Source organism: Trachurus japonicus, chromosome 20 (assembly GCF_045865225.1).
Source record: "Trachurus japonicus isolate A0001 chromosome 20, Traja_1.0".
In the NCBI taxonomy this organism is placed as follows: Eukaryota; Metazoa; Chordata; class Actinopteri; order Carangiformes; family Carangidae; genus Trachurus; species Trachurus japonicus.
This window is the reverse complement of record NC_140926.1, coordinates 1,202,413-1,216,831: the sequence shown is the minus strand read 5'-3', so window position 1 is coordinate 1,216,831 and position 14,419 is coordinate 1,202,413. Positions and strand designations below refer to the sequence as shown.

At 41.9% G+C, this 14,419-nt stretch overlaps 2 protein-coding genes across 4 annotated transcripts in view; one reads left to right on the top strand and one right to left on the bottom strand.

Annotated features, from left to right (window-relative positions):
• Nucleotides 1-12,912, bottom strand: part of LOC146965800 (polypyrimidine tract-binding protein 2-like) — a 31,549-nt gene extending 18,637 nt beyond the window's left edge. Inside the window, exons 1-3 of one of the 3 annotated variants that reach the window (XM_085763267.1) lie at nucleotides 12,817-12,912; nucleotides 10,523-10,550; nucleotides 7,392-7,452 (exon numbers count right to left, since the gene is read on the bottom strand). In XM_085763267.1, coding sequence (XP_085619393.1) covers nucleotides 7,392-7,452; nucleotides 10,523-10,550; nucleotides 12,817-12,824 — 97 coding nt within the window. In that variant the 5' untranslated portion in view covers nucleotides 12,825-12,912. The remainder of the gene's footprint in view (nucleotides 1-7,391; nucleotides 7,453-10,522; nucleotides 10,551-12,816) is intronic. The other 2 variants (XM_085763266.1, XM_085763268.1) reach the window with 2 other exon arrangements.
• On the top strand, nucleotides 684-3,255 carry LOC146965801 (E3 SUMO-protein ligase ZBED1-like). Its single transcript, XM_085763197.1, has 2 exons — nucleotides 684-1,947; nucleotides 2,274-3,255. Exons 1-2 carry the CDS (start codon nucleotides 770-772, stop codon nucleotides 2,881-2,883), a joined length of 1,788 nt encoding a protein of 595 aa, XP_085619323.1. The 5' UTR covers nucleotides 684-769; the 3' UTR covers nucleotides 2,884-3,255.
• Nucleotides 12,913-14,419: the final 1,507 nt, after the last annotated feature.

Here is a 14,419-nt window from a genome sequence, read left to right as displayed (position 1 = left end):
CAATCAGCACCGGCTGCTGCCTGCCGCTAACGGTTGCTAGGCGCTCTAGCTGCTCTGCTGCGGCTAACGGCTGCTAACAGCTGCCTGAACGGGAATCGTTATTGCGGCCGGCGCTAACGAGCCGTTAACGAGTTAACGAGTCGGCGGATCAGCTGTAGATGCTGTGTCACGGCTAGGGATGTGCACGGTTACTCGGATACTCGGGTACCCGAGTAGACAATCTGCTAATCGGTTACGAATTAGTAACCGGGTAACCTAGGATTATTTCATTGTCGGCGATGCCGGGTGTATAGTCGCTCTGTTTCTCGTCTATTTCAGCCTTTACATCGACCCCACCGGTGTGTTTGTAACGTAAGCTTACCCAGAAGCCGAGCAGTCAAGCCTGTCCAATAGGGGACCCGTGTGCCGTCACATGACGGGCTAAACTCCAATGGGAAAACATGATCTGCCAAAGATCGTTTATTTACATCAAGATGGTTGCTCTGTTGCCGTGTGTGATCACTACTATCAGGAAATCTCCCGTCAATCCTAATAAATAATGCGTAAATAATGTATGCTTTTCATGCAAATTGAGACAACTAAATGTGCCTGAGATTAATGAGAACCTGTGTTTACTGCAGAAAACAAACTAAAACACACACAAAACACACTCAAGTAAATGTCAGGGTTGTCCATGCTTTACAACAGTGCCGCTTTGTGGTCGTCAAGTGAAATTGACGAACAGACAGGAGTCTGACATGATTGACAGTTACAGTTTTGTGAAAAGAAGATGGCGAGTAGAAGTGCTGTGTGGGACCACTTTGATCTGGACAAAGGTGATACAAACAAGGTTGTATGTCGCATTTGTAACATTAAACTGGCTTACAACCACTCAACGAGTTCTATGAGAAACCATTTAAGGTTCAAACATGCCGGACTCGGCACTCTGGGGGAGGCCTCGGGGCAGACCGTGACCAAGCAAACGGCTATCAGTTCCTTCACAGTCCCACTTGGGAGAAGATGTGATGCCGTGAGATCCAAAAGGATAACAGACCTAATCACCAACATGTTAACTAAGGACATGTTGCCTCTGAGTTTTGTCGAGGGTGAGGGGTTTCGGAAATTGATGGAGTGCGTGGAGCCGGAGTATACAGTCCCGTCACGAAAGACGGTGACTGCGAGGGTCGAAAGCACCTATGACACCATGGCATCAAACCTCAAGAGCCAGTTGATGAGGGCCGAGGCAGTCGCCATCACCACAGATGGCTGGACGGCTCTGACCACCGAGTCTTACATGACCATCACGTGCCACTACATCGCAGACGCAGATCGAAAGAAAATGTGTAGTGCTGTGCTGCAGACCCGGGCGATGGAGGAACGACACACGGCGGAAAATCTGGCTGGAGTCCTAACATCGGCTGCGGAGGAGTGGGGCCTGACAGGAAAAATCATGGCCTGTGTTCACGACAACGCCTCAAACATCACTGCGGCAAACCAGCACCTGCTTGAGTGGGAGTCCGTGCCCTGTTTCGCCCACACACTCCAGCTCGCTATCAATGATGGCTTTAAGGCGCAAGCGATGCATCACTTAATTGGTGCATGTAATCGACTGGTGAGTCACTTTCACCACAGCACCATTGCCACCACTGCTCTGAAAAAGAAGCAGGAACTTCAACAGCTTCCCTGCCACAAGTTGATTCAATCCTGTAAGACGCGCTGGAATTCCGTCAGTGATATGATGGAGCGGCTCCATGAGCAGCGGTGGGCGATCACAGCAGTCCTCTCTGACCGGACTGTCACCAAGCTAGCTGACGCCAGGACGCTGGAGCTGACAGACGCCAGCTGGTCAACGCTGGAGGATATCCTGCCCGTCCTGAAGTCACTCAAGACGGCCACTACGGCATTGTGCAGCGAGTCATGTGTCTCAGTGTCCATGGTCTACCCTGTGACCATGAGCCTTCTGAATAGGTAACAAATTGGGAGATAATATTATTTATATATTAGTATTTTAATGATTTAATAATAAGTTTAAGATGCTCATATGAGTTTATGACTGCAAAAAAAAGTTCTCCCCTCCGAGGCGCATTTATGCCTTTTTTTCAGTCATTATAGCCTTGCTTAGCCTACTGCTTTCATGTTTCTTCCACGTCCTCGCAGATACAATAAACATAACTTAAGTTTGATGAAGTTGTAGAATCTAAAAATTATAGGATAGGCTCTATATAATATATAGCCTATATATTAGGCTATATATACTTGTTTAGATTAAAGCGCTTTTATTTTTATTACTGTAGGCATCTCAAAGTCAAACAAGGGACAGGAGGGGACAGCGTCGATTCCGCCAAAGTGGCGGACTTCAAGCGGACCGTGGAGGCTTCCCTGCGGAAACGAGTACCACCAGCTCCGGGGATGGCTGGGAAGGTGGCCCTCCTCGCGTCCGCTCTCGACCCCCGTCACAAGAGCCTGCGATTCCTCGATGCTGCTACGAGAGAGGCAGTGAGAAACAACCTCGTTTTAAAGTTGGCTGAAGCAAATGATGGTGGTGAGGCCGAGTCCGAGGAAGATGTGCCTCCCTGTCCAGTGAAAAAAAAGAAAGATGATGGCCTCAGCTCCTTCTTCGGCGAGGATTACGCAGAGCCAGCGACAACAGGAGTCGATGAGGTGTTACGGTACACCGCGGAGCCATGCATCCCCCTCACCAGCGACCCACTTGTGTGGTGGGACGAAAACCGTCATATTTATCCCAAGCTGGCCAAACTTGCCTTTAAGTACTTGTGTGTCCCAGCTACATCAGTTCCTGCAGAGAGAGTCTTCTCAGCTGCAGGACTGATCATCAGCAGACTAAGGAGTCGGCTCTCACCCGAGCATGTCGACATGCTGATCTCATTAAATAAAAATGAATAGGCTGGCATCACACACGCACAAACGCACACACACTTAGTTGTACACATGTTTGTACACTTTAATGTTAGATTATTGTTTTTTACACTTTAGAGTTTGTATACTGATGTTCATTCATTTAAACTGTGAAGTTGCATTAAAATAGCGTTTATAATTATTTGTTCGATGGTTTGACAATCGAATAATCCTTGATTTAGGCCTCAATTTAGGCTTTGATTGATTTATTGATTTATTTTTGCCATTACGTGAAGGACTCAGGGAGCCTGGCTGCGCAAAGACGGAGGCTATAGTTCACGGCGCTTTTTTTACATTTAAAAATGTATCTTGCACTTTGTAAAGGAAGATTAGATAAGAGTTCAAACTAATTGTGCTTGCTTGCTTATAATAGGACGGGTAGTCTATTTGTTTTTGCTCGACTGTTGTGAGTCTGTTAAACAAACATTGAATTTATTGTTCAATAAATCAACTTACTTCGTTAATATGGTTTTTGTATGGACATTTCGATTTATTGGACACGTATTGTTTAAATAGAAATCATATTAAGTGTACTGTACACTTATTTGGGTTGTGCCGGTTTCTTCAGCTTTTAGATAAAGCGATCAAGATTCACTCACGTGCATCCACATAACCATCCACATTAAAATGCTGAGGTCTTTTTTCGATTCTACAATGGGGGTTTTTTATGTAGTAATGAATCCAACCACACACCAGCTTCTATACATTTTTATTTTATTTGCTAGGACGTGGAAGAAACACGAAAGCATAAGCACCGCTAATTAATTAATTATTAATTAATTATTAAAAATAAATAAATCCCGGGGTATAAATGCGCTCCGTCCAGAGGGGAAACTTTTTTTTCCCAGTCATAAACTCATATGTGCATCTTAAACTCCAATCTACTCTTATTAACCATCTGATATTTTGTCTGACGACGCTGTGTCAGCAATGCGCTGTCTGATGGACAGAGCGCATTTATGAGTCATACTGTATATTTTATTATTCGGGTACTCGATTAGGACCAGGTTCGGGTACTCGGTTAGAAAATTACTCGAAATGCCCATCCCTAGTCACGGCTCTGGCGTCCTCTCCTAGTAGTGTCCGCGCTACTAGTGCTGTTAGAGTAGCTCGTTAGTAGCTCGTTAGCGATAGCAGAAGTGTCGATGTGTGTTTATTACTTTTTTTTCTCTTTTGTGTGATTTCGCGGGTGTGAATGGGGCGCAGGGGGGAGGGGGGATCGGAGAGTGCTCCTGAGTCCCGCCCATAATCAAGGCATTTTTTGAATTTCAAGCTTAGAGCACGTCATCCAAAACTGAGGGGTTTAGTTCCCCTTTAAGGAACAAATACACCAGAAATATTCACATTTAAAGCAGATATCAGTGGAATGTTTTTGTTAATATAAGTCCTAAATAGTCCTATTTTCCGTCAGCAATCACTTACATGAAGTATTTCAGCCTAAACACGAGTCTCTCCGTCACTCTGCTCTGCTGTAACCCGAGGAGAAAATTTTCCTTGTGGGATACAAGTGTTATCCAATGAGGGGAGAGAACGGCATGAAGGGCTGTGTGTGCAGCCAAGGGATGCGCGTGAATGTGGTGACGTAGCACGAGGACCAATTGATGCCTGACAAGGGCGGGGGCTGCTAACTCATGGTGCGTTCAAGGAAACTCGTACTTTGTGTTTTTCCTTCCTGTGAAGTCATACCAGTTCGATCTGGTACGAGTTCACGGGTCGGAAGTTACGAGTGGCCGTTATAGGGAACTTTCACAGACAACAGGACGGTAAAAACACGAGCTACGGGTTACCTGGAACGCTACCAAGTCGTAGTTGTGACTTGAAGCTGTAACTTACGGTTTCAAAAGCCTGCCTTGAACACAGCATTAGCCGAAACGGCCGTGCCGATGATATCTGCTTTAAGAAGCTGGAATCAGAGAATCTGGACTTTTTTTCTTTAAAAAACTACTCAAACTGATTAGTAGATTATCAGAATAGTTGACGATTCATTTAAAGCAGAAGTAAGTGATATATTTGTGTTAATCTAAGTCTTAAATAGTTGTATCTTCCGACAGCAATCACTTACATAGAGTCTTTGGACTGAAACACGGGTCTGTCAGTCCCTCTGCTCTGCTCTGAGCCGAAGAGAAAACATTTATCGTATCCTACAACCTTTATCCAATGAGGAGAGAGAACGGCATGCAGGGCTGTGTGTGCAGCCAAGGAACGCCGTGAATGTGGCGACGTAGCGACGAGGACTGTTATGGTGCGTTCAAGGAAACTCGTATTTTTCCGACCGTGAAGTGGTACCAGTTCGATCTGGTACGAGTTCACGGGTCAGAAGTTACGAGTGGCCGTTATAGTGACTTTCACCGGTAAAACAGGTCGGAAAAACACGAGTGGGTTGCCTGGAACGCTACAAAGTCGTAAGTTGTGACTTGAAGCTGTAATTTACGATTTCAAAAGCCTGCCTGGAACGCAGCATTAGCCAAAACGACCGGACCACTTACTTCTGCTTTAATAATTGTTTATTGTTTGATAAATCGATGAACTGTTGCAGCTCTAAAGTTAATTAATGCACAATAATCGTGATTATTTCTCTGACCAAGTGAATCTATAACCGTGACATCCCTGGTGTTGTATAGAAGACTGAGCAGCGTTGGACTTAATGAAGCGTCTGTCGCCTGTCGTAGTCGTCGTTGTCGTCCGTCGCTGGTTATTCTGATACTGTGAAGCCGCCACACACAAAGGCAGCCGGAGAATCTTTATCTCACTTTATTAGACGGCTCCCTGGGGCGACGTTAGGCTGGATGTGTGGCGGCGGCGGTGGACTGGGACGTTGATTAAAGAGACAATCACCTCCCACCTCTTCCCTCCCTCTGTCTGTCTGTTACTCTGTTACTTCACCATGTCGCCTTCTCCTCTCGTCCTGCAGCTTCCTCCTCTGGTATCATCTACTGAGCACTACACTGTCGGTTAAAGGCAAAAAAAAGCCCCCAAAAATATAATAATTATAAAACATTTCGCAGTCAAAACGTAGTTTCCAGTCGCTGTGATTAGACTGACCACGTATTTGTTATGTGACTGACGAACGTTACTTTTTTAGTCAATGTACGACGTTGAAATTAGGGCCAATGGCGTGAATTTTCAGAAATATTGTAGAAAAATTTCTGGAAAAAAGGGTACAACTTCTCCAAAAACATTTCAACATTTGTAGAAAAAAGTAGTTAAATTAAAAAAAAAAAGAAAAAATTCTAGAAAAGGGCGTTAAAAAAAAAAAGTAAAACATTTTCTAGAAAAAAAAGGCGTAAAATTCCTCAAATATATATATATATATATATATATATTTATACACTTTTTGTTTTTATTCCAGAAGAAACTGGCAAAATTTCTCAAAAAAAAAAAATATATATAGAAAAAGTGACCTGTAATAATAAAAAAAAAAGTAAAATATTTTCTAGAAAAGAGTGGTAAAATTCCTGAATTTTTTTTTCTTAAAAACTATAGAAGAAAATGGTAAAAATTCTCAAAAAAGTAGAAAAAAATATATATATTGGCGATAGCTCGTTCTGCAGCTTCCTCCTCTGATATCATCTACTGAGCAGCAGCAGCAGCATTAACATGCAGAGGAATCCAGTGTGTGTGTGTGTGTGTTGGAGTCACATGCTGTGTGTGTGGGTGCCCTCCTACTGAGGAGCGTGATGTTATTCAGACACTAAAAAGCAAAGCTCCCCTGAGAGAGAGAGAGAGAGAAGAGTAAAACACCGCGCTGCCTTGTTTCACTTCTCAAACACCGATTCATCCTCTGATTCCTCTGAACGACGCTGTCACAACCAATCACACGGCCGCATGCAGAAACATCCTGCCAATCCCCTCATCCCTCCCTCCTCAGTCAGTCAGTCAATCAGTCAGTCGGTCGGTCGATACAGCTGCAGTCGGCCTCCATTACTTAAAGGGATAGTTCAACATTTTGGCAAATTGGCCCAACAGAGTTGTTTTAGAGGGAAATTCATGCAAAACCGCTGATGCACGTTGCCTTCAGGGACAGTTTTTCATCAACAGTCTCTGTATTTCCCTCTAAAACAACTCTGTGTGGTAACGTTGTGTTATTATCTCATAGCGTGGTGAATGTGCAGCTCACAACTTGTCCACCAGAGCGTTGTGGAGTTGTTGGATTGTGTATTTGATGAGTTTGATGAGGGAAACCAAGAAATCCCATAATGAGCCTCCGTATAGCGTAGCTCTGAGCAGCTCACGGCTCTGCTCCGCCGTTCTAAAAACAGCTTGCACCGACAATTAAAGGTAACGAACCTACTGCTATGACTATAGGGATTATGGCAATGGGCCAATTTGACAAAATGCTGAACTATCACTTTAACCAATAATGATGGAGATGTTTGTTCATTACTGATTCACAATTTTATACTTTCATTATAATATACCGGTCGGTCGGTCAGTCAGTCGGTCAGTCGGTCGGTCAGTCGGTCGGTCATCAGTCAGGGCGGTCGGAACGAACTCACCACTGATACTGCTCATGCCAGAGTTGGGACTGTTGTACATACTCAGCTCGTCTGATCCTCTCTGCAAGAAAAAGAAAAGAACAGTCAGTCAGACACGTGAAATAAAAAATGAAAATAAATAAAAACTATCATTTTCCAACACAGGGTTCCCCACTCTTTCCTTTAAAACCATTTTCCCACCAAACGCCAACACATCCTCCGTCCCATTCATGGTTTGGAGAAGTGCTGTTTTCCACATTTGTACCTTTACCCAGTTTGTTTCTATGTTTATTCCTCTCTCAGCCCCAGAAGTTTGATTTAAAGATGTGCCACCTGTGGCTCTAACTCATCTATGAAATAATATCTCACATGATGAGAAATTATGACAAATGTATTTATCATAGAACACCACAAACATGTTGCTTTTGTTTTTAAGTCTCATCATATTCACCTATACCAGTTTATTATTACGTCCTGCATCCACTAAAGGGCATTCCAACCAAATCCGTTATATAACATCTGCAACACACTCAAGTTTTACCAACTCAATATAAAACTTCAAGAAGGAAAAGTGAAATAGTTGATAAGCGATCGGCACGCGATTAGGGCGACACAGGTGTGAAATGATGGGAGGGTAAAAGAAAAAACTAGGGCTGCAACAAACGAATATTTTCATTATCGATTAATCGATTAGTCATTTGGTCAATAAAATGTTGAAAAACATCAGTCAGTGTTTCTCAAACCACCAGACATCGTCCTCAAATGTCTTGTTTTGTCCACAAACCAAAGAGAGACTCAGTTTATTGTCATAAAGGAACAAAGAAACCAGAAATATTCACATTGAAGAAGCTGCAATCAGAGAATCTGGACTTTTTTTCTTTAAAAAAACTACTCAAACTGATTATTTGACGATTCATTTAATAGTCGATGATTGTGCGATTAATTGATTAATTGTTGCATCTCTAGAAAAAATCTATTTTCATTTTCCAAGGCCGGTTGCTCTAAGGAGAGAGAACAATAAGAGAGATCTCTGAAGACAGTTTAGAGGAACAAAAGGAGGAGGTGGTGGACTCTTTCTCCTCCTCCTCCTCCTCTTCCTCCTCTGTGGGTTTAATCTTGGTGAATTTAAGATGTCAAGATGTGTCATTTCATCCTGAGCTACAGCAGCTCCCAGAAGGCCGTGCTGCTGCTGCTGCTGCTGCTGCTGCTGCTGCTCTTAAACCTGACTGATGGGATGACGGAGAGCCCGGCTGGGGAGCCATTACACACACAACTTTATAATAGCTTCATACAGCCCCTCTCCTTGTTTCTGTCTGACTGAATTTGAACCAATTGTTCTTCTGTCACTAACATTCTTTATGGTTACGATAAACTAGATGTTGTAGGCCCCGCTGCTTCTGCTGCTGCTGCTGCTGCTGCTTCTGCTGCTGCTGCGGTGTCACAAATAAATTGAAAGGGTAATAAAGTTGTCTGACTTGGGTCAAAATGTGAGCACGGCGGTGCACGAGCTACGAGAATCCCCACGACGTGATTTCTGGCCCAACATCTGGCAGCAGCAGCAGCAGCAGCAGTGGCGACGCTCTCTGTTTTTTCTCCTTTTTTTGTATATTTGACGTTGAAATATTGATGAAATATATATATTTTTTTAAAGGGCGGCAAAGACCACCACATCAGAGGAATCAAGTGTTTTATCACCGCTCCGTTTCCCTTCGAAAACACCACTTTAACTTGTTTTGTGCTGCAGCTGGCACTCAGCAAATGTGTTTAGGTAGAAACAACAACGACGACGACGACGCATTTACACGGGGAAACAGTTTGTTCACTGATCAGCAGGGACACAAACACACACACACATTTCATTAAAGCCGCTGTAATATTTAAAAGAAATCAGATTGTTCCCGTGTTAACCTGCGGATTCGCTGTCCAGAGAATAAAAATCCACAATGAAAACATCCTGATATTGTGTCTTTATATTTAATTTATTTCACAGAGGTTTGCTGTTCTCTTCTGTTCTGTTCCATAAAATCTACTGTGACTCTGTTATTAACCATCAGACCTACATATTAATGTGCCCAGAATTTAAATTAGAGAGAGATTAGGAAAGAGTGATGACAAAGTGATCATGTAAAATCAAGAAAGCTGATTAAAGAACACTAAAAAACATACACTCTTGTCTCAAATATGAATTTTATATGTTTTCAATAATCCAAATATATCATTAAATGATTAAAAGTCTTGTTTTTCTCTGTCCAGCGGCAAAAACCCAAATTTATCTCATCAAATCTGATAAAATAGCAGGAAAAGCAGCAACGCTCAACATTTAAGAAGTGGCTGGAAAATATTTAAATGATTTATCACTTATCAAAAATAGTTGTAAATGAATTCCCTCTCAACCAACTAACCCGCTCATCTTTACTTAACCTTGGATTTTGAACCGTTAACAAGTGGTTTGTACAGTAGAAGGAGCCTGGTTTTATCTGTGTTAATGAGTGACCGGTTAATTAAAAACCAAACATCAGTGGTGGAGATAATCTCCATTTACAGCCATAATAATCTGCCTCTTTTTAAAAGAAATCAAGCAGAATAATATTAAAAAAAGAATGAGAGTTTGTGGCGCTGCCCCCCTGAAGTCAATGACATGAGTCATCAGTCACAAAGACCCCGGTTGACTCACAGTTTTTCCATTAAAATCACTGCAGTTTTCTTTCTTTTCTTTTTTTTTTTTTGTTCCTCTGCCGGAGCAACAGGACGACGTCAAACTGAGTCTCATCTCAAAACGACTAAACCATAAAACTAACTGCATCAGAAGCAGAGAGGAACAGAAACCAGCTAAAAAAAAGCCCATTATCTGCTGATTTCTTTCTCTTTTTATGCTTCTATTTTATTTACCAGCCCATGTGTGTGTGTGTGTGTGTGTGTGTGTGTGTGCGCTGCCCTCTCTGAGACCTTCACTAACGCTGCTTCAGTATCAGCTGTCTAATCTGAGGCAGCAGCTGTGGTATGCGAGTAAAAACAATGTGGATGTTGTTTCATAATGCAACAAGAAAAAAGAAAAAGGAAAAGAAAAAGAAAAAAAAAACACCTACAGAGTCCAAATCAGGCTCATGTGACTTGTGTTGAATTGAACAGTGGGAGAAAAAACTAAAACTCACCTTCACTCCAACCGCAACATCTCCCATGCTGAAAGAGAAAGACAAAGACAAAGGGGACTTAACATTTAGTCACAATGGAAACACAATAAGAACAAAACAACACTTATTTGACTGTTTTAATGTGGCTTCATTAAGTCCACAGAACAGATGCCACATACACAATAACATCCAACACTAATCCCACTGAGCACCAACTGTATATAGTCTAGTCCTAATAGATTAACACCAGCCAACACACAACTGCTGCTCGTCCATTGTTTCCATCCTGAACCCAGAGCATCGGTTCATATCAGAATAATTCACTCCCTTTCTCATTTAATTAAAGTTAAGTCTGTGTAGGTTATAACTCTGTATTATAGCTGAGCTCCGTCCGTCCCCAAGGGTTCATCCTCATCTCAGGCTGAGGTCGACTTTACATTCCTAGAATGACGACACCCTAAAACACTTCACTCTAACACTACAGAGTGACACTGGAAATCATTCCCGCCTGTTGCTATTAAAGACTCCTTCAGCTGTATTTATTCACTATTTATTCAGTTTTTATCGTGCTTTCATGGTGTTTAGTTATATCTTTCTCTTTTTCAATTATGTCCTACTTTTAGATCATGTTTCAATGGGCTTATTGTGTTTTCATCATCTGTATGATTATTTTTTGGCCTGGTGGTAAATATAATCTAACCGTATGTGAATTATAATAATAATGTTTTATTTATTCTGAAAACTCTCCAAACTGTTTGAAGAATCGTGATGTTTAAGTTCATCTGCCGTCTGAATAACTCGGACAATCGGATTGTTTGCACATCGTGTATAGCGCCACACGCTGCACGTCTATCTATCTATCTTATTCTTTTTATTTTGTTCTTATTCTGCTTATATTTTTATTTATCTTCTTGATCCTGTTCAACTCCTCACACTTTTTATGTTGATTTTATCTTACTATTGAGGATCCAGGGATCAATATAGTAATTCTGAATCTGAATTAATATTAATGCCAACCGACTATCTGACTATTACAGTGGGTAGTGGTGAGTGTTAGCATATAGCTGTTCATGTTTGGTTAAGGCAGCAACCTTATATATGTATAATACATGTTCTTTCTGAATTTCTAAAACAAGCTGTTGGAAACTGTTAATGTGAGACAAAGGCAGAATAAGATGAAGCTTCAGCCTGCACCTGTTCGGTCGAGGTACTTTTGTTTTGGGTTTATACTCCCAAACATTTTCTATTAGTTCAGAGACACATAATTACTCAACTCGACATGTAGTAATGCTGCTGGAGGTTATTTTATTCTCAACGTACAGTAATATACAGAGCTACCTGTTCTCAGTGTTCATGGTATCTTTGTCTAACAGGATATACACCTAAATGTTTTGGGATGATTCTGTGTAAGAGATTTAAATTTTTATGTTTGGTGTTCTGTGTGTATTTGTATAGGCTATTAAGTATATATCTTTTGTATGTGTTTTTTGTTTTGTATGTATTAAGTAGGCTATGTGTCGTTTATAGTTGGTTTGTAGAGTCTCTTATGAATATGAAAAGACCCCAGGAAGCATAGCTGCTGCTTTGCAATAGGGGACCTCAATACACTAAACTTTAAAGGGAATAAAGAAAGAAAGAAATGAATTACTGTTTGTTTATTTATGTGTAAATCATATTTGTAACGTTATAATGTTGTTAATTGATGTGTGCACTTGATTCTACAGGACCGACATAAACCAAACTGAACTAAACTAAACAATGGATGAGTGTTATTCCACGTACAGATGATATTTAATATAATAAAACCAACACATACATCATGTTAATGCTACTGTAGCTGTAGCCACCGAGCTACAGACAGTTAGCATGTTAGCTGTTAGCTTTAGCTACAACACACAAAGGATCAACGGCTCTCAAGGGTCGTTAGCATAACGGGTGGCTAACAGCTGCTAGCTAGCCGCTTCGTTAGCACAGAGCGATGAGACGCGGTGATGGAGGAGGATGATGAGGAGGAAGGTGGATCAGTACCGACACGTTTAGCATTTTTAATCACATATAAACACAGCGAAGGTAATGTAATAATAATAAAAAGAAGGATAAGAGGGCGTTAGCTCAGCGATGCTAACGTGCTAACACTAGGCACTTCCTTAATGGAAGGGGAGCGCGTGGCCATGGAAACCCGTTAACACCGAGCAGCATTTCTCCTCCTCCTCGTGTTTTTATTAAAACGACGCATTTCACTTCGCAGTCGGTTCCCAGAAACCGCTTCATTCTGCACGTAAGATACCGAGGTGAAGTTAGTTAAAAGACTTTACCCGTCCATTTCTGTTCTGTAGAGGTTCACAACAACGCGTCCGCTTTCGATCCTGTTTCTCGCTCCAGTTTTACACCTACACACACTCCGTCCACACACACATACACATACATACACGCACATACACACACACATGCACCGGAGCAAAATGGAGGCAACACGAACGATGATGATGATGATGACGCCGCGGCGGAAATGACCGAAACCTGCCGAAGCTGTTGAGCGCGGAGCAGCAGCTGTAGGCTACGGTGGCCTGGACGACACATCTCTGCCTTGTGTTGGTCAGTAAGGTAGGAAACAGCTACTGTGATGGCCCTGTTTATCATGAAACTACAGACAAATAGTCCATAACACGGACCCATAATAACCCTCAGCCTCAGACCATTAAAAATGATCAATAGGTAAATGACCAACTAACCCACCAGAGTCACAAGTGGAATATTAAACTAGGATACCTGACATATTGTATAGTGCTGCCAGGACTGATTTCTGCGTTGTGTTATGGATGATGTCAGAAAATCAGCTCTGTGACTCACACAAGTTTATGATAGGCTACTACAAGTTTTGTTCAGTGAGATAATCTTCACATAATTATGAACACCTTATAGCCTACGGTAGCCTACCTGAAGCTTGAATGAATGAATGAATGAATGAGTGTTTATTTCGATCACAGCATCAAAATTTCAACAGAACAAATTCAAGGTAGTAACAAATACTATACAGCTGGTCGAAAAGGGTTGCGGCTGAAGCAAAGCTTATAGCTGCCGCACCCTCATTTCTCATTTCATTATTAAAAACCATAAGCAGTCTGATCGGAATGGCGCATATACATACACGTCACACACATACACATATACCTACACAGTACGTCCCCCACCCACCATCCTATATCCACAAACCTTCACAACTCAAAAACAAAACAGGTCTAAATTTCCTAGGTTACATTACACATCCCATATCAATCCTATATAAAAGTCTAAAAAACAGTCCGAATCAAACAAACAAGAAAACTTCGTGTTTGTTGCAAAATTAAGTTAATTATTTCCCTTTGTTGCTCTCTACATTTTCACTTCTGTACTTTTCAAAAATATTATTTTTAGAGTTGAGCCGGATACTCGGCTGAAACGAGTATCCGGTACGGATAAAGCACTTTTGCCGAGTACGAGTATTATACGAGTAATACGAGTCAATATCTGTGCTCGAAAAAAAAAAAAAGATTGAATGAAAATCCTCATTGGGTAGCTGGCTGTGTCAGCGTTGTGTGATAGGCCACAGCCCCTCCCCTACACACATGCAGGTGTGTTGCTGTGTCCCTCTGATCACTCACACAGAACAGCTGACAGCTGTCTGTCTCTCTCTGTCTGTCTCTCTCTCTCTGTCTCTCTCTGTCTCTCCCTCAGTCTCTCAGGTCTTCTCCTTTAACGTTTAGGGTTTCTTCAGCTTCAGCTTTGTTATTACTTCAGTCACTTACTTATGAACCAGTAGAGTTCTGGTAAACGTGGGTTCGTTCAGACGTGGTGCCGACTCGCGTTGCGTCTCTGCCTGTCGGAGATTTTTTTTTTTTTTTTTCACACACGCTCTCTCTCCCTCCGCCGTTCGTCGGA

What these genes read in the sequence shown, in the direction of transcription:
- LOC146965801 (XM_085763197.1), top strand. Translation starts at nt 770, where the DNA reads ATGGCGAGTAGAAGTGCTGTGTGGGACCACTTTGATCTGGACAAAGGT. An exon ending in ACCATGAGCCTTCTGAATAG is followed by an intron (nt 1,948 to 2,273) that starts GTAACAAATTGG and finishes TTATTACTGTAG; the next exon opens with GCATCTCAAAGTCAAACAAG.